The sequence below is a fragment of the Pongo pygmaeus genome, chromosome 4, assembly GCF_028885625.2.
Source record: "Pongo pygmaeus isolate AG05252 chromosome 4, NHGRI_mPonPyg2-v2.0_pri, whole genome shotgun sequence".
NCBI classification, from domain to species: Eukaryota; Metazoa; Chordata; class Mammalia; order Primates; family Hominidae; genus Pongo; species Pongo pygmaeus.
This window is the reverse complement of record NC_072377.2, coordinates 81,122,127-81,142,667: the sequence shown is the minus strand read 5'-3', so window position 1 is coordinate 81,142,667 and position 20,541 is coordinate 81,122,127. Positions and strand designations below refer to the sequence as shown.

The 20,541-nt window shown below is 38.6% G+C and overlaps 1 protein-coding gene across 3 annotated transcripts in view; it reads left to right on the top strand.

The window, feature by feature from the left end:
• Window positions 1–20,541, top strand: part of WDR41 (WD repeat domain 41) — a 185,824-nt gene that overhangs the window by 129,433 nt on the left and 35,850 nt on the right. The window contains exons 1-2 of one of the 3 annotated variants that reach the window (XM_054489764.2): window positions 2,619–3,015; window positions 5,628–5,743. In XM_054489764.2, the coding sequence (XP_054345739.1) occupies window positions 2,965–3,015; window positions 5,628–5,743 (167 nt within the window). In that variant the 5' untranslated portion in view covers window positions 2,619–2,964. Of the gene's footprint in view, window positions 1–2,618; window positions 3,016–5,627; window positions 5,744–20,541 lie in introns of those variants that run through there. The other 2 variants (XM_063664931.1, XM_063664930.1) reach the window with 2 other exon arrangements.

Sequence of the window (20,541 nt, the reverse complement as noted above, 5' to 3'; positions counted from 1 at the left end):
GTCTTCTTTTTTAATGTAGACATTTATACCTATAAATTTCCCTTTAAGTACTGCTTTTACTGAATCCCGTAAGTTTTGTCGTGTTGTGTTTTTGTCTCTAGGTATTTTATAATTTCTTTTGTGCTGCTTTTGCCTGTGACTCATTGGTTGTTTGAGTGTTTTGCTTAATTTCAATATATTTGTGAATTTTCCAGTTTTACTTCTGTAACTGATTCCTGTTGTGGTCAGAGAAGATACTTTGTGTGATATCTATCTTTTAAAATTGATTGAGACTTATTTTGTGGCCTAACATATGGTCTATCTAAGAGAATGTCCTACATGTGCTTGAGATGAATGTTTGTGCTGATGTTGTTGGGTAGCGTGTTCTTTATATGTGTTAGATGTAATTAGTTTATTGTGTTGTTTATGTCCTCTATTTCTTTATCTTGTCTGGTTGTTCTATCTATTATTGAAAGTGGGCAAATGAAGTCTGCTACCGTTGTTGTAGAACTATATCTTTCTTCAATTCTGTCAAGTTTTGCTTTATAAATTTTGAGGGTCTATTATTAGGTGTGTAAATATTTATAATTGTTTTATCTTCTTGCTATATTGACTATTTTATTAATATATAACATAATGTTTCTGTCTTTGGAAACTTTTTTGATTTAAAGTCTATTTTGTCAGCTATTAGTACAGCCACTCCAGTTCTCTTTTGGTTACTATTTGCATGGAATATCTTTTTCTATTCTTTCCCTTTTGATCTAATTGTGTCTTTGATCTAAAGTCAGTCTTTCACAGATGGCATACAGTTGGATTCTAGAGTTTGGTTTTTTTTTTTGTCAATCTGCCTTTTCTTTGGACAGTTTATTTATATTTAAAGTAATTACTGATAAAGAGGAATTTCTATTTTGCTATTTGTTTTCTATATGCCTTATAGTTTCTTTTGTACCTCATGTCTTCTATTACTGCCATCTTTTGTGTTTAGCTTGTTTTTTGTAGTAAATGTTTTGATTCCCTGATCATTTCCATTTATGTATATTATACAGGTATTTTTGTGTTTACCATGAGAATTACATTTAACATCCTAACGTTATAACAATCTCATTTTAATTTATACCAATGTAACTTCAATAGCATACAAAAACTCTGCTCCTATATTGCTCCACCCCCACCCTTTCTATTGATGCCACAAATTACATCTTTATACATTGTGTGCCCAATAATATACTAATCTTGTAAAAAGTTCTTTCTTAGCTGTCCTAAGAGGAACCAAGGGAGGAAGTGTTCAACCCTGGACCAGTGCTTTAAAGCATCAGCAGAATGTCCCTTACATCAGAGTAATGTGGCATTGGGCAAACCCTAAAGAGCATGGGGCAAACCCTAAAGAATGTGGATAATCAGAAGGATAAAATGTAGGCTATTTGGGCAACCACGTTGTCTCACGTGAAGATATTCCTTCCAGAAATGAACTCCTGATGTCTCTGAGTTTTGTTTTACTAAAGATAAGTCCCTCTTTTCCAGGGGATAGTCTCTGTTTTGGTCTGTCTTCAACTGTATGCAGACTGCAATTTGGGGCTAGCACACAGAAGACAACGTGCTCCTGATCCTTGGGAGTGTGTTCTTGCTGAGTGCACTCAAAAGGAATACAAAGATGAATTATAGGAGATCCCAGTTCCAGAGGGACTGTAAGTTTGTGCAGCTGCTCACAACTAACTTAGCTTAAAGTGCAATGTATGGCTCTCTCTTATTGGTGACTGGGACATTCTGCCTTGTCCCTCAGGAGCAGCATTTTATGTGATTCCTTTCTGCTTCTCTAGTGCATCTGTGTCCAATACATGTTTGCTGAATTAATGCATTGGTTGGGACATTTGTAGATTCCCTACAACAATTTACTGCTAGGAGGATTATTTGAACCTAACAAATACATATGCAAATACATATATTTATACTTTTGCCAACATGATAAGTAGTTCCTAGACCAGTGATTTTCAGACCTTGCTACTCATCGGAATCACCTAAGGAACCTTCCCAAAACCCCGATTCCTACGTCCCAACCACAAAGATTATTTTAATGAGTCTGAGGCGGAAGCCACGAATCTACATTTTCAAAAGCTACCCAGGTAGTTCTGATATGCAGTCAGCATAGATAACCACAGCCCTTTGACTACCTAAGAAAATTTAGTAGTCAAAAAAAGGTATATGAACTGCCTTCTATTCTTTAGGGAGATTCAATGTTAATATAGTATACGGTCAAGAACACTACCAATGTAGCCACTTCCTAGCTGTTATCTTTAGACAAATTACCTAATCGTTCAGAGCTTCAGTTTCTTGATGTGTAAAATAGGGGATATAGCTTTACCATGAGGATTTATGTAAAGCCTTAGCACAGGAGCTGTACTATATAGCACACAGTAAATGTTGGCCAGATTTATTCGGCTGTACCCATGAGCCACTGGATTTGTCTGGATGCAGAAGTCTACTGCCCTACACCTTCTTCAGCCAGCTCTTGGGAAAGCGGGGGAGGTTTCCTGGTACCCCAGGAAGTGGAGGATACTAAAGCCATGTCACAGGGAGGGGGCACTATTCTTGGTGCGCGCTTGCTCGCCGGGGTCGGGTTGCTGCTCCGCGCGCGTCCACCAGGGGCCGCTCGAGCTACCTAAGCTCCGTGCGCTACCCGGCGGCGCCCCCGCGCGTGCCCACACGGAGCAGCGCGCGCTCCGCAATCGCCGCAGCCGCCGCCGCCTTCGGCAGCCGCTCCCCAAGCGACTGCCCAAACTAAGCCTCGGTGGCTGGGTACGGGAGCGCTTTGGGGACAAAAATTTTCCCTCAACTGTGGTCTGCATTCCTTCGGCCCGTGGGTTGATCTGGGGCGGGAAGTATTAGCGTCTCAGTTGCGCTGCAGCCGGAGAGGAAAGAGGAGGCCGAGCCCGGGGCGGAGTTCGGGCTGACTGGGGCTGGACCGGGCGAGACGCCGCCGCTGCCCGGATGTTGCGATGGCTGATCGGGGGAGGCCGAGAACCGCAGGGACTGGCCGAGGTAAACCCCGGGCGGGTCTGCCCTGCGCCCGTCGAGCTTGCTGGAGGGGCAGCTTCGTTCCGGTTCGGCCTCCCTGGGTTCCGACCGCGGGGACCCGGGCGGAGGCGGGGCTAGCTGCTGAGCTAGTGCGGCGCGCTGTCCTCACCCCGGTGGGGGCGGAGGGCGCGGGAGCCAGAGCTCCTCGGACCCGGCGGGCCCCCATGCGTACCCTGGAGCTGCAGACCCCCGGCCCCGGCCCCGGCCCACGGCTAGCCGAATCGTGAGACCCTGGCTCAGGGACGCTCAGCTGGTCAGCAGTCCTGTTGGTACCTGTGACAACTTAGGGCTTCTGGCTACGGAAACTATCTTCATTTCCACTTAAAAAGTATCCGATTTAGCTAGAAACGAAAGAGTTGTGACCGCAGCTTTCCACTTTTGGTTTATTTGAATTGCTGTCTCTTACTGGCGTCTACTGATACTTGGTCAGGGAATATAAAATTAATTTACTTATCCAAGAACCGAAAAAGGATATAATTATTTTTAAAAAGTAATAATTTGCTTCAAGATCAAGAACATGATTTTCTAATTAACTGCTGTTTTTGGTTTCATAGTCACACTTTCTTCATGGGCCCGAATAATTGAATAGACCGTGTATAATGAAATTTACATTTGAAATGTGAATAAAATAATTTTTGCAGTCTTGAAAATTTTGAGGTCCCAAATTTATTTCGTATGCCACACAAGAACTTTCATGCGCGTCCGTTTGAAGAGACCACCAAACAGGCTTTGTGTGAGCAATAAAAGCTTTTAGTCACCTGGGTGCAGGCGGGCTGAGTCCAAAAAGAGAGTCAGCGAAGGGAGATAGGAATGGGGCCGTTTTATAGGATTTGGGTAGGTAAAGGAAAATTACAGTCAAAGGGGGGTTGTTCTCTGGCGGGCAGGAGTGGGGGTCGCAAGGTGCTCAGTAGAGGAGCTTTTTGAGCCAGGAAAAGGACTTTTACAAGGTGATATCATCACTTAAGGCAAGGACTGGCCATTTTCACTTCTTTTGTGGTGGAATGTCATCAGTTAAGGCGGGGCAGGGCATTTTCACTTCTTTTGTGATTCTTCAGTTACTTCAGGCCATCTGGGCGTATGTGTGCAAGTCACCAGGGATGCGATGGCTTAGCTTGGGCTCAGAGGCCTGACAAGAACAGAATTTGTGAATTCCATTTTATTTCTCATAAGAAGTATTTGTTTAGATTGTTAAAAGTAAGAAATTGGATTGTTGAGAGTAGGCAGTCTTCTCAATTTTAACTTCCGCATGTCTTTGCAGTTGACGGTATTGTCTGTTTTTAAAAATTTCTTATTTCAGATTAATCCTAAATCCTTGAGATTGTGGATTACTGAATAGCCATATATGGTATATACGACATTTTGGATAATTCTGTTTTAACCTGGTTCTTTGGTTAATCATGTCATTTGCTTAACCAGTTCTCCCATTCCTGGCAAGTTTTCATTGGAGGGGAAGCAGTTTATATAGTTTTCAAATTTCTCGCCACAACCTCTTCTAGAAGGAAGACAGAATAAATACAAAATTAATGCTTTGTGGTGGTTCTTTTTTTTTTTTTAAACATTTATGCATGTTTTAAATTTATGTATTTCTTCATATAAAGGTAATTCAGTTGTATAACTGCTGTGAATTTGTACATTATCAGAACCTATGATTTTCCCTAATTTATGCAAGAACTTTGTATCCAGGCTTCTCCTTTAAGCAGTGGTTCTCAACTGGGTGATTTTTGCCTCGCAGAAGACATTTGGCAATGTCTGGAGACATTTTTGATTGTCATGCCTTGCAGAGGGGCAGTTCTATTGGTATCTAATGTGTATAGACCAGGGATGTTGCTCAATATCCGGCAATGCACAGGACAGTCCTCAACAACAAAGAATTATCTGGGCTGGGCGCGGTGGCTCACGCCTGTAATCCCAGCACTTTGGGAGGCCGAGGTGGGCGTATCACTTGAGGTCAGGAGTTCAAGACCAGTCTGGCCAACGTGGCAAAAACCTGTCTCTACTAAAAATACAAAAATCAGCTGGGCGTGGTGGTGCAGAAAAAAAAAAAAATTATCTAGCCCAAAATGTCAGCATCAAGTTTGAGAAATCCAGAGTTGATTTTATGCCTTCATTTATTCATTTAGCAAGCATGTATTGAGTGCTTGTAATGGATGAGGCACTGTTTCACTATTTTATGTCTTTGATTTGCAGTTTTGTTTCTGCCACATTTTAACTGAGAAACACGCATTCTAAAATGTTGAGTTGGATTGGCCCATTAATTTTTTTAAAGTGAGGTTTAATAGGATACAATTTACATAAAATAAAATTCACCCTTTTTGTAAATTTATTGTGATTTGAAAATACTAAAATTCATGATTTGAATTTGTGGTAGGAGAAGTGTTTTATGTGGAATTGGCAGTTATTTAGTTGCTATAAGGAGAAATAATATTTAGTAGTAGAACATGATATCTTAAGGCTTTTAAAATCTTGTGTTCTCAGATGTATACCATGCAGTTATATTCCAATATGGTCTTACAAATCATTTTATCTCTTTTTTTGTCTTTTGTGTTTTGCTTTTTTTTTTTTTTTCCCAATACAAGAAATCTCCTTTACAGACAATAGGTGAAGAACAAACCCAGAATCCCTACACTGAACTGCTAGTACTGAAGGCTCATCATGATATTGTACGATTTCTGGTACAGTTAGATGACTACAGGTAAGAAACTATAGTGGTCTAATTGACATTGTTTGGGAATAGGTTTTAGGGAATTTTATGTTAAACGCCTTTAAAATTAATACATCTTTTCTAAAAATTTAAAAACTGTGATCATTAGTAACATTTAGTAGAAATTGAAATTGGCCTCTGCATCTCGATGAAATATATATCTGGAGTCTTTTTTGCCCAAAGTCAGGGTGTCGTGTCTGGTGATTTGAGGGTTATGTTTGTTTGTTTGCATTCTCAGAAATATTCTTAATAGTTTAAAAGAAGTGTATGACTTTAAAATTTGGGTGGGAGTTATAACAGTATATTAAGGAGAACTTGTATTTGAGAAACAAATATGCTAAGTGTTTAAGTATCAGGTACCTACCAGGAATGTTTTATTTTTAGTGGAAGGTAAGTTTAATCCAAAGTTTTTGTTATTGATGAAACCACTTGAAAATGTACATTATTCTGTACTTCCTTGCTAACATGTTTAATAATTATGTTTAATATATTTGCAAATAGAGGTGAAGGTGTATAGGCTTTAGGACTGTAGACTATTACTGATATGTATATATGTATATTAAGCCCATATTCAACTGTATATCCTATGTATATATGTATATTAAGCCCATATTCAACTGTATATCCTTTATAGCATGTTTCACCATAACAGTTACATAATTAGTGGTGTAATTCAATATTTTCATCCTCTCTAAAATGTAAGCTTCATGAGAATGAGGCTATGTTTTTCTTATTCACCATGTTTTCTTAGTACCTAGTACAGTGCCTTACATGTAGCAGATAATTCATAGATGGTGGCTGAGTGAATGAATGACTCCCCAGACTACTAAGCATCCACACTGCATGCCATCCTAATCCCCCAACCTCACTTCTGTTGTCTCTACTAGTTTTTCCACTTTCATCTCTAATTTTCTCTTTTGCTTTGCTGTTTTTTTTCACTCCATGGATGAGTGTTACTGTGATTATTCCTAACTCTGACCACCACTTCTGCTGTCTATTAACCTTGTCTTTTCTCTGCTTTCTTTTTTTTTTTTTTAATTTTTATTTTTTAAATAGAGACAGGGTCTCACTATGTTGCCCAGGCTGGTGGGCAACTCCTGGGCTCAAGCTGTCTTCCCACCTTGGCCTCCCAAAGTGTTGGGATTACAGGCATCAGCCACCGTGCTCAGCCTTCTCTCTGCTCTTTAAATGTTTCTGATATTTAGTTGCTTTACCATGTGCAGTGCAGTTCTGACATTACCTGGAGTTAGGTCAGATTCCACAGGTGAAGGGCATAGTCTATACAACACCCCTCACTGGAGACACTAGCTGCAAGCCATGTATGGGTTTGTAGGCCACTTGCATTTCCAGCTGCTGGCTACAAGTTCCTACTGTTCCCTCAGGTCTGATAATTCACTAGAAGGACTCACAGAACTGAGGAAAGCACTATACACAGGATTACAGTTTTATTATAAAAGATACAAATTAGGACCGGACAAATGAAAGGATGTATATAGGGCAAGGCCTAGGGGGTCCCACATGCAAAGCTTCCATGTCTCAAGACTCCTCGCCCTCTTGGCACATCAGTGTGTATCACCAGTGAATGAGCACACTTGAGCTTTGGGTGTCCAGAGCTTTCATTAGTAGGCATGATTGTTTGAATCATTGGTCACATAATTGAACTCAGTCTTCACTCCCCACCCTCCCCACCGTGACTGGTAGCACAAAGCCCAAACCTTTAAATCATTTGGTTCATTTTTCCAGCTTGGCCAGCCCCTTTCCTGATGTTATCTCAGGGCCCACTGTGAGTTGTTCCGTTAGTATAAACTTAGGTCTGGTCCAAGGGACCCACCATGAATAATGAAGACATTCTTACCACTTGGAAAATTCCAAGGGTTTAGAGACTCCCTTCTAGGAACCAGAGACAAAGTGCAGCAAAGTTATTAAACAGTACTGTGCTTCCTAACTTTTGCTTGAAAAGATTTGTCTCATATATATTACTGGCCTGTCATCGCCGTTTTCCTGTTGTGATGCAAGTCAACCAAATAATGGCATGTTAAACAATCACCTGCAGCCTTTTTTTTGGCAGTGTTACTTGTTGCTATGTCCTGAGAGACACTCCATTTATTAAAGTGGTCATTTTTGTGGGGAACTAATTATTTCTGGAAAGGTAAGATTTTGGACAGCTAAAGTTTTCTTGCGCTATATTTTACCCTAGTAAGTTGCTAGATTAAAGAAAATCTGATAATTTCTTATAATCACTAATACTTGGGTGTTAAGGAATCCTAAAGTTATTTTGTCCAGGAAAGTTAAATAATAAATACACAGTATGTGATCAGGTTGTGGACTTTAAGTGTTTGGATAAATTGTTAAGAGATCATGTTCATTGCTGTCTTTCCTCTGTGAAATAGCCTCTTGGCTATTCCTATCCCATAGTTAGAAGACGACTCTGTAGAAGAGGCCAGCCTATAGAATAATGGTTAGTGTACAAATGCTGACATATATTTGGTTCTATTTTCCCCACAGTGGTGCTCACATATACTTTAGTTGTTTAATGATAGAGTAAATATTCTGTAAAGAGTAAAAAGCCATATGTGAGTATGTTAGTTACCTATTGCGCTGTCAGCTGTCACGCCAAACTTAGTGGCTTAACACAACCCCATCTATTTAGCTCATTATTCTGCAGGATGGCAGAATAGGCTCAGCTAGGCTAGGCTCAGCTGGGTGAGTCTGTCTTTGCACCAGGAGCAACTGATCTTGGCTAGGTTCACTTATGCCTCTGTCAGCTGGTAGACTGGCGGGGGCTGGCTGGTTCATTTCAGCTGAAGGTCTCAGCTGAAATGACTGTAGTCTCCCTCCATGTGGTTTTTCAGGTGCTTGTTCACATAATGATCATGGAGTTCTAATAGCAGCAGAAGGGCAAGCCCCAAAGTAAGACACTTTTCAAGTCTCAGCTTGCCTCATGTTTGCTGCTGTTTCATCAGCCAAAGCAAGTTAGGAGCTGGCACAAATTCAGTGAGTGGGTAAATAAACTTGACCTCTCATGGTAGAAGTAACTAAGTCCTATTGCTAATGGTGGTGGCAATATTGGGAGGGGGAATAATTTGTGGCCAGTTTGTGATCTACCACAGTGAATCTAAGATAGATGAAGAAGCCTGCTTTTTAGCTTTTGTGATACCGTGATGATATGACTTCATGATTCACATTTAATTCTTTGAAAAGTCATCAAATTTACATATAATCAACTATGAAGTTTTCGGTCATTTGCTGACCTGTAGAACTTTCAGTCTGTATGTTGTTTTTGAAAATTTAATTCTGTAGTGCACTAAAAAAGAAAAACCGAAAGAGTCATTCTTGGTAAGAAGGACACAGGAAAGTCTACAAAGTATAAACATATTATGAACAGAATTAAGAACCGAATGTTTTTACTCTTAATAGTTTAGAATTATCTTTACCATTGCGTATTTACATTATGCATTGTCAAATTAGAGAAATACCTTTCCAGTTTTAAAATTTTATATCATTATCCTTTTTTTCTTTCTTAGTTTTTGAAGACATTACACTCTGGGTTTTTTTGGTCAGCTGTTATAATCCAGGTTTCACGCTTCAAGTCTTTAGATAATATCATCTTATTGAAAATTTCGCAGAAGGATTTTCTTGTTTTCTCAGTGGCTCAGCTAAAATCAGTGAGTGGAAAATTTTCTCAGATTGGTTTTTGAAGATACCCAATAAATCCTGTATAACCTAACAGACAGCTGCCTTTTCTTTTCTTCTTTAGTATTTTTTGAACATGAAGTGAGGGTCATATTGATTGGGAGATCACTAAAGAAGGCTAAGCCTCAGCAAGAGTCTTCCAAAAAATGGACTGTGCTAAAATTGCATGTAATACTCTAGCGTTTGACACATTAAACTAAGCTGAGTTCATAACACATTTTAAGAAGAGTTTTCTCCGTTGCTCATTTGACCATTCCTTGCTCCTTCAGGAAACAGACAAGGTTATGTAGGATGGTGATCATGACTGGAAAAGAATCAGATGACCCATGATGAAGTGCCAGACTGGAGAACGAAATGTGCCTCTAGGATGGTTGGTGAAGCTGTACATTCACAAGAAAGTAAATAAACTCAGTATAGCTTGATAATCCACTAAAAATGAACAATATGCTCATTTTTAAGGAAATATTCTCAAGCTAAACATATTCTTTCTTATACACTAACCTTCAGAGAATGGAAATCAGTATAGTTTAGATCCTAGGATCTGGGTTCCCTGGGAAACAGATAGTCAGTATAGATCCTTCTAGTACCTGGGTTCCCTGGGAAGGAGACACTAAAATGGAGACACTAAGCATGCAATAGGTTTATAAGAGAGAAAGCCAATGAAAGGAGAAGGGGGTAAGCAGAATTGGATAAGGGGAGCTGTCTCAGACTCTGATGCAGATGTGACAAAGTTTCTGCCAGTCCAGGGGACCACTGAAGGAAAGGCTGCTTTTTAAGAGTTCTCTGCTGGATGTAAATAACTAGGGCTTTGTACTGTTGCCTTGCTTAGTTATTTGCTGAGGGTCCTTCATGAAGAACATGCACCTGGCTTCTACTATCTTGCTTAAATCCCAGTGACTAGGAGCCGATTGAGCTAGTATAACTTTGGCTTGAAAGCGGAAATGGATCCTGAAGTCAACAGCTGGAGGCAGTCAGATAACTATATTCCTCACAGCTGGGCAGTGAGTCCTGTCTTGAAACGGGGTCTGGAAGGCAGGTATTGGCGTCTGCCACACTTCCATAGTTGTAAGTTGGTCTATTTTATTTTTAACTTGCCATGAACATACTCATTGGCTATGTCTTTGGGCAGCTTTTTAAGAAACTTTAAGTATGCCATTGGTTAATAGTTATTTGATGGCTTGAAAAAGTTAGTATTTTTAGAGCTATTAACGCACTTATGCCTGGAAAAAAGGGTATAAGCAGAATCCTTTTTATCACAAATTCCAACAGCTACAATATTAATAACAGACTCCATATCTGGCATTTTTTTTAAAGCACTTATATCCAGTGTGACGTTGACTTTAGACAACTTTATTATAGTAAATTTTAAATATGTTAACCAAATAACTTTTCTATTTCTAAAGCCCCCTAATCCACCATGTGTGGTGAATGTGTTGATTGAATTTCTGTTGTTTTGGATCGTGCCCTGAATCAAGTAGGGAATTTCGGCAGTGTCATTACACAGATGCGTGTGCCACCCTTGCTGCTTTTCTCCTTATTTCTAATAATTTTGTCCTTTCAGCTTGTGTTTTGGAGCTGTAGCTGAATTTCGTTTAGTTGGATAAGATGATGCAGGGTTTGGGAGGATGACAGGAGTGAGTGAAAAGGTAATTGCTGCTTCATGCAGTAGCATAGAATCAAATTTTAGGATAAGGACAGCAAGTTTCTAACAGTATTTCAGTTTCAAATTTGTCATCTTAGCAGTAAAACTCTAATTTCTAGATAAAATCAGTCTCTCTCAACTACAAAATACCCTTACTCTAGGCATTTGAAAATTATTTTCTTGAACATCTTTAAAATGTAGCTTTAAAAATCCATCTGGCAACTTGAGCATAGATATAGGAAGTAACTGCAGTGAATTGCAACATATCACATATGTTTAAATCCATGTGTTCATAATGATACTTAAAAAAGAGAACTCACTTTTGGAGAATGCTGGGGAACTAACTCATTATGTTGAAAATTGGTAAATAAAGGGGCAGAGTCAAAATCTGTACTGCCTTTCTTATATAAACTGTGTCTTGGGATCAGTAATAATTGACGAGAAGAAATTTCTCTGAAGAATTCAAGCTAGGAAGAATGATAGAATTAGAATATTGTAATTTTGCAACCTCTAATGTGTAGAGGAGGAAAACATTTTTCTTCTACCTATCTTAGATTCATTGACCAGGGCTCTACAGCTTAGACATACAAAAGACAGGTTAATGAGAGAAAAAGAAGTATATCAATGCATACATTGCATACACACACACACACACAGGAGTACTCAAGTAACTCATAGGGGTGGTTAAAACTTGGGCTTAGGCTGGGCATGGTGACTCAGCCCTGTAATCCTAACACTTCGGGAGGCCGAGATGGGAGGATTCCTTGAGCTCAGGAGTTTGAGGCTAGCATGAGCAACATGGCAAAACCATGTCTCTATTAAAAAATACAAAAATTAGCTGGGTGTGGTGGTGCACACCTGTGGTCCAAGCTACTTGGGAGGCTGAGGTGGGAGGATCGCCTTAGCTCAGGAGGTTGAGGCTGCAGTGAGCTGTGATCGGGGCCACTGACTGTAGCCTGGATGACCGAGTAAGACCCTGTCTCGAAAAAGAAAAATAAAACTTCGGCTTATATAGCATCTTAGCAGAACAAGAAATTTGTTGAGTGACAAGACAAAGGAAATGGACTTTGAGTTTCTTGGGGTGGCAAATTGTGAGAAGGCAAATATATGATGGAAACTGATGGTAGAGAAGGGCTCATTAGTGAGGTTGGTTTGTGTAAACTCTTGGTGCCATCTCATCTGTGATAAAGGTTGTTATCCCCCTTCTGGTATGGGAAGGGGGGTGGAGGTTGCGGGGGCACTTTCCCAAGGGTGATGTGTGCTTTTTTTTTTTTTTCAGGTAGATGTGGGGAGGGCAGAGCTCATTCTGTGCCTGCATTTTCTCAGTTGCCTTAAGCTGGAAATAATCATTATGTCAGAGTGGCATAGTTTGGGGTTATGTGCTCTGAACCCCTTCGAATGAAATAATGAATTTAGATGGCCTAAATCATAACATATACACATACACACACAAGATAGCCAGAAATTATATTTCGTGATGGAGTATACAATCTGCCTTTGGGGTGGTCTTACCAAAAAATCAGATTTGGATATTATTTAGTCTCTAGATTTAACTATCAATTAACAAAAAATACAGAGGACAGAGGTGCATGTTGGATAACAGCACAGGAAAAAAATCCAGACTGAGAACTCGACAAGACAGGTGACTTTTTTTTTCAACAAATAAATTGCAAGGAATAACAGATGGAGAAAAAAAATCATTAGAATAAAAGAGATATTAGAGATATATCAACCAAGTGTACTATAGAAGCCTTATTTGGATCCTTCTGTTTAAAAAATTATGATCAGGTAAATTTGATCATTGGGTATTTGATGATATTAAGGAAGTAAATGTTAACTTAGGTGTGATGTAAAACATTCCTTATAGATGCATTCTGAAATACTGACAAAATGAAATACAGTGACTAGGATTTGCTTCAAAATAATTTACAGAGGGATTGGACTGGGTGCAGGTAAGACACTAGTGGCCATAAGTTGATAATTACTAGAGACAGGCAATGAGTACGTGTGGCTTTTTATTATGCCCTTCTCTCCACTTTTGTTTATATTTAAATTCTCCATAATGAAAAGTTAACTATCTATTTGAAATAGAGGAAATAAAAATGCTAATTTAAAAGGTATTTATGCCTCTGTATGAAATAAAATGTTTTCTTAGATATTGCTAGTGTTCTGAGTGTTCAGTGGAGAACCACCCTTGTTTCTCTTTGAGAACAGAATTTATTGAGAATAGTTGTAGGAATCATACAGATGAACATGAACATATCAGCTTCATAAAGTAATAACCGATACAAAGCTGGATTACCGGATATGGCTCTTTTTTTTTTTTTTTGAGACGGAGTGTTGCTCTGTCGCCCAGGCTGGAGTGCAGTGGTGTGACCTCGGCTCACTGCAACCACCGCTTCCCAGGTTCAAGCGATTCTTCTGCCTCAGCCTCCTGAGTAGCTGGGACTACAGGCATGTGCCACCACACCGAGCTAATTTTTGTATTTTTAATAGAGATGGTGTTTCACCATATTGGCCAGGCTGGTCTCGAACTCCTGACCTCATGTTCCGCCTGCCTTGGCCTCCCAAAGTGCTGGGATTACAGGTGTGAGCCACCACGCCCAGCCAGGATGTGGCTTTAATATGTACCCACAGTGGAATTCCTTACACTTCACCCTGAGTCAGGTAGACTTTTTCAATGAATCCCTGGGGCAACTGAACAGTTGCCAGCCTCCCATTCAGATACAGGCTTACCTCAAAAATAAGAGCAGACCAGTATGTTCCCTCTCTGTGAACAGATGAATCTTCAGAAAACCCACAAGGGGCCGGGTACGATGGCTCATGCCTGTAATCCCAGAACTTTGGGAGGCCAAGGCGGGTGGATCACAAGGTAAGGAGTTTGAGACCAGCCTGCCCAACATGGTGAAACTCCATCTCTACTAAACATACAAAAATCAGCCATGCGTGGTCGTGGGTGCCTGTAATCCCAGCTACTCGGGAGGCTGAGGCAGGAGAATCGTTAGAACCTGAGAGGTAGAAGTTGCAGTGAGCTGAGATGCTGTTTTGGTTACTGTAGCCTTGTGTAATTTGAAGTCAGGTAGCCTAATACCTCCAGTTTTGTTCTTTTGGCTTAGGACTCACTTGGCAATGTGGGCTCTTTTTTGGTTCCATATGAACTTTAAAGTAGTTTTTTCCAATTCTGTGAAGAAAGTCATTGGTAGCTTCATGGGGATGGCATTGAATCTATAAATTACCTTGGGCAGTATGGCCATTTTCACGATATTGATTCTTCCTACCCGTGAGCATGGAATGTTCTTCCATTTGTTTGTATCCTCTTTTATTTCATTGAGCAGTGGTTTGTAGTTCTCCTTGAAGAGGTCCTTCACATCCCTTGTAAGTTGGATTCCTAGGTATTTTATTCCCTTTGAAGCAATTGTGAATGGGAGTTCACTCATGATTTGGCTCTCTGTTTGTCTGTTATTGGTGTATAAGAATGCATGTGATTTTTGCACATTGATGGAAGGGAATGCTTCCAGTTTTTGCCCATTCAGTATGATATTGGCTGTGGGTTTGTCATAGATAGCTGTTATTATTTTGAGATATGTCCCATCAATACCTAATTTATTGAGAGTTTTTAGCATGACGAGTTGTTGAATTTTGTCAAAGGCCTTTTCTGCATCTGTTGAGATAATCATATGGTTTTTGTCTTTGGTTCTGTTTATATGCTGGATTATGTTTATTGATTTGCATATGTTGAACCAGCCTTGCATCCCAGGGATGAAGCCCACTTGATCATGGTGGGTAAGCTTTTTGATGTGCTGCTGGATTCGGTTTGCCAGTATTTTACTGAGGATTTTTGCATCGATGTTCATCAGGGATATTGGTCTAAAATTCTCTTTTTTTGTTGTGCCTCTGCCAGGCTTTGGTATCAGGATGATGCTGGCCTCATAAAATGAGTTAGGGAGGATTCCCTCTTTTTCTATTGATTGTAATAGTTTCAGAAGGAATGGTACCAGCTCCTCCTTGTACCTCTGATAGAATTTGTACCTCTGATAGAAATCTGGTCCTGGACTTTTTTTGGTTGGTAAGCTATTAATTATTGCGTCAATTTCAGAGCCTGTTATTGGTCTATTCAGAGATTCAACTTCTTCCTGGTTTAGTCTTGGGAGGGTGTATGTGTCGAGGAATTTATCCATTTCTTCTAGATTTTCTAGTTTATTTACATAGAGGTGTTTATAGTATTCTCTGATGGTAGTTTGTATTTCTGTGGGATCGGTGGTGATATCCCCTTTATCATTTTTTATTGCATCTATTTGATTCTTCTCTCTTTTCTTCTTTATTAGTCTTGCTAGTGGTCTATCAATTTTGTTGATCTTTTCAAAAACCCAGCTCCTGGATTCATTGATTTTTTTGAAGGGTTTTTTGTGTCTCTATTTCCTTCAGTTCTGCTCTGATCTTAGTTATTTCTTGCCTTCTGCTAGCTTTTGAATGTGTTTGCTCTTGCTTCTCTAGTTCTTTTAATTGTGATGTTAGGGTGTCAATTGTAGATCTTTCCTGCTTTCTCTTGTGGGCATTTAGTGCTATAAATTTCCCTCTACACACTGCTTTGAATGTGTCCCAGAGATTCTGGTATGTTGTGTCTTTGTTCTTGTTGGTTTCAAGGAACATCTTTATTTCTGCCTTCATTTTGTTATGTACCCAGTAGTCATTCAGGAGCAGGTTGTTCAGTTTCCATGTAGTTGAGCGGTTTTGAGTGAGTTTCTTAATCCTGAGTTCTAGTTTGATTGCACTGTGGTCTGAGAGACAGTTTGTTATAATTTCTGTTCTTTTACATTTGCTGAGGAGTGCTTTACTTCCAACTATGTCGTCAATTTTGGAATAAGTGTGCTGTGGTGCTGAGAAGAATGTATATTCTGTTGATTTGGGGTGGAGAGTTCTGTAGATGTCTATTAGGTCCACTTGGTGCAGAGCTGAGTTCAATTCCTACTTTCTGTCTCGTTGATCTGTCTAATGTTGACAGTGGGGTGTTAAAGTCTCCCATTATTATTGTGTGGGAGTCTAAGTCTCTTTGTAGGTCACTCAGGACTTGCTTTATGAATCTGGGTGCTCCTGTATTGGATGCATATATATTTAGGATAGTTAGCTCTTCTCATGAATTGATCCCTTTACCATTATGTAATGGCCTTCTTTGTCTCTTTTGATCTTTGTTGGTTTAAAGTCTGTTTTATCAGAGACTAGGATTGCAACCCCTGCCTTTTTTTGTTTTCCATTTGCTTGGTAGATCTTCCTCTATCCCTTTATTTTGAGCCTATGTGTGTCTCTGCATGTGAGATGGGTTTCCTGAATACAGCACACTGATGGGTCTTGACTCTTTATCCAATTTGCCAGTCTGTGTCTTTTAATTGGAGCATTTAGCCCGTTTACATTTAAGGTTAATATTGTTATGTGTGAATTTGATCCCGACATTATGATGTTAGCTGGTTATTTTGCTCGTTAGTTGCTGCAGTTTCTTCCTAGCCTCGATGATCTTTACAATTTGGCATGTTTTTGCAGTGGCTGGTACTGGTTGTTCCTTTCCATGTTTAGTGCTTCCTTCAGGAGCTCTTTTAGGGCAGGCCTGGTGGTGACAAAATCTGTCAGCATTTGCTTGTCTGTAAAGTATTTTATTTCTCCTTCACTTATGAAGCTTAGTTCGGCTGGATATGAAATTCTGGGTTGAAAATTCTTTTCTTTAAGAATGTTGAATATTGGCTGCCACTCTCTTCTGGCTTGTAGAGTTTCTGCCGAGAGATCCGCTGTTAGTCTGATGGGCTTCCCTTTGTGGGTAACCTGACCTTTCTCTCTGGCTGCCCTTAACATTTTTTCCTTCATTTCAGTTTTGGTGAATCTGACAATTATGTGTCTTGGAGTTGCTCTTCTCAAGGAGTATCTTTGTGGCGTTCTCTCTATTTCCTGAATTTGAATGTTGGCCTGCCTTACTAGATTGGGGAAGTTCTCCTGTATAATATCCTGCAGAGTGTTTTCCAACTTGGTTCCATTCTCCCCGTCACTTTCAGTTACACCAATCAGATGTAGATTTGGTCTTTTCACATAGGGCCATATTTCTTGGAGGCTTTGTTCGTTTCTTTTTATTCTTTTTTTTCTAAATTTCTCTCACTTCATTTCATTCATTTGATCTTCCATCACTGATACCCTTAGCAGCATTTTTTCAATGTTATTTTATTGTAAATGTAATAATGACTTCAGGCAGTGATTATTGATGGGTGTTAACATCACACACACACAAAAATGACTGCCAGAAATTTGTTTCCTAAAAAAAATGGAGTATACAAACTGCTTATGAAATGGTCTTACCAAAGAGTCAGATTTGAATCGGATTAAGTCTGTAGATTTAACGATCAATTTACTAAAAATACAGAGTACAGAGGTGCATGTTAGATGACAACAGAGGAAAGTAGTCAGCAAAATCTGGGCTGTGAGAATTCTACAGGAGACACAACTAGGGTACATGTGCACAACGTGCAGGTTTGTTACATACGTATACATGTGCCATGTTGGTGTGCTGCACCCATTAACTCGTCATTTACATTAGGTGTATCTCCTAATGCTATCCCTCCCACCTATCCCCACCCCATGACAGGCCCTGGTGTGTGATGTTCCCCTTCCTATGTCCAAGTGTTCTCATTGTTCAATTCCCACCTGTGAGTGAGAACATGTGGTGTTTGGTTTTTTGTCCTTGGCGATAGTTTGCTGAGAATGATGGTTTCCAGTTTCATCCATGTCCCTACAAAGGACGTGAATTCATCCCTTTTTATGGCTGCAAAGTATTCCATGGTGTATATGTGCCACATTTTCTTAATCCAGTCTATCATTGATAGACATTTGGGTTGAAGAGAGACAACTTTTTTCAACAAAAAGATTGCAAGGAAAAAAAAGATGGAGAACAAAACCATAGAATAAAAGAGACTTTAGAGATATATCAAGCAATTGTGCTGTATAGACCTTATTTAGATCCTGCGTCTTACTGTAAAAAAAAAAAGATGAGGTGATCATGGAAACTGTATAGTATTTTAGTTTTATCATGCATTAGAAAGTACTTGCAGGTTAGGTGGAAAGTTAACCACTGGGGTGCCTGTACTGCTATAATAATGTTGTATTAATATTTTTATTTTTTCAGTGCCTTATGTAGACATTGAATATAGGAAGATTTATGGTTCAGGTTTATGGACTATACTTTTTATGTCCTTTAAAGTAACATGTGAATTTTTGGGACCTTCACTTAGTTGAAAGGGCTTCACATGAGTAAGAACTATTAAATGAGCATTTAGCTATTGGACATAAGAATTATTGTGAAAACAATTTATTTTTTACAAATCTTTATTAAGCTTTGCTGTAGTTTCAGCCCACTGTTGGAAGGAATGAGAGAATACTTTCTCAGAGATGTTCAAAGAGAAGGTGTTTAGAGGGAATTATTTTTATACATTAAGATGGTTGTAAGTGAGAATTCTCTAAGGACTTATGATCTAGACCCTATAGCATCACATGGTAATGTTGGACTGTGAGTTCTTGAATGGCAAGAACAATCTCTTGATTTTTATTCTCAGGTTTAAGCATCTATATAGTTAGTGCTTAGTAAGTATTGAATTACCAAGTGACTTATGGACTATCATAATAAATTTAGTTCTCATAATTAGGGGATGAGAGGATGGAACATTCTAGGAGGTCTGCCATAGGTCTTTGTTAAACCATGTTTCACCTTGTTGAACTTGTTTTTCATGAATATAATTTTTGCTTAGTCATTTAATTGTGTAGTCTCAAGGAGTATTTTTAACAACTTGGGTTTTTTTTGTTTTTTGTATTTTTTTTGAGATGGAGTCTTGCTCTGTTGTCCAGGCTGGAGTGCAGTGGTGTGATCTTGGACTTGGTTTTAAGTTCAAAACAAAACAAAACCCTGAAGTATATGGATAAGAACTGGACAGGAATATGAAAAAGTATAGAAATTTATTTTTGTGTGATAGGGATTCTGGGTTTTAAATTTTTAAGTTTTTATTTTTTGTGGTAGTATATTTACATTAATTATGATAAAAGGAAAATATGGGGTTACATTACCGTCATTAATGAATCTATTTCACAGAGCCCTTGAACACTTAATGTTTGCTTATGCATTCATTTATTCATTCAACAAGCATTTCTTTAGCATTAAAACCAGAGATAATCAGAGATTCATTAGACTGGCAAGTGCCATGTTATAAAGATAAAGATCAATAAATATGGTAATTCTTAGAGTTCATGATTCTAAGAAGCAAATTTTTTTCTATTTTGACATCTCTAAAATTTGGACACATCATATAATTGTGTCTTTCACTTGTAATTGGCAGTATGTTTTCCTTAATGGTAAATAAAATAAGAGTGTCTTACAATTGATGTCTTAGATTTGATGAAATACGGTACATTTCTAAACAATCATTAAGTTTTAAGATCTCAAAGCAAGAACCACACGTAAGGTATCTTGACATTTCCCTAACTCCTAGCATGGAATCACACTGAATACATTTTTTGCTAATCAGTAAAGAAACGTTTCTCTCAAAATCTTATCTTTAGGCTTAAGTTTTTGCTTTCTATTACTTTAGAGTGTTTTTAAAAATTAGTATGTAAAATGTTATCTGGCAATATTACTATTCTTCCATTGGATAGAATAGCTTAAACCTTATTGACATTTTAATCCTTTTTTTATTTTATAGTTCATTACTTCTTTTCAGCAGTTACACTATACCTTACAATTAGGAATTCTTGGGTTGTATTTCCATTTCTGATTTGGAGATGGTTGAAGTGTATGCTTGACTGACTAGGATTTAGTTTAATATAAACTGATAAAGTATAGCTAGTTTTTTGTTATCCATCATAATAGGATGGATAATTGTAATTTGTGAATGATATCTCAACCCTTTATTAGTTTTTTTATGACAGGTACTAATATGTATCAAAGTTATACTGGTTTGTATTTTAAAGCTTAATGTTTCCTCTTTAGGGGAGGTAGTAATAAATACTGAAATGGCAAAAAAAAAAAAATGGTAGCAATAGAATATATATAAGAATAGAAGGCCTGAATAATCTGCCAACCAGGTAATTGGCCTTGGAGCAATAAAAAATTGACTGTGATTTCATGCATTACTCTTGAGCCTTATTTAGATTTAACTTTTGTTCCCTACTGATTGAATTAAAGTTTGAGGTTAAATGTTCTATATCCCATTTCTAAACTCTCAACTGTTCTCAGTCATCTCTCATTGTGAACTCATGAAAGTCAAACATGATAAAACAGTCATAAGAAGTTAAAAATTAGGGTTAGAAAAAAAGTATGTATTTTAAACTTGCTGTCTTCTAAATGCAATTTTAAGAGTTTAAAGAATCAATAGAAATTGATGTTTTATACCGACGAACACTTAAGACCTTGAGTCCTGTCCTCCCCACCATC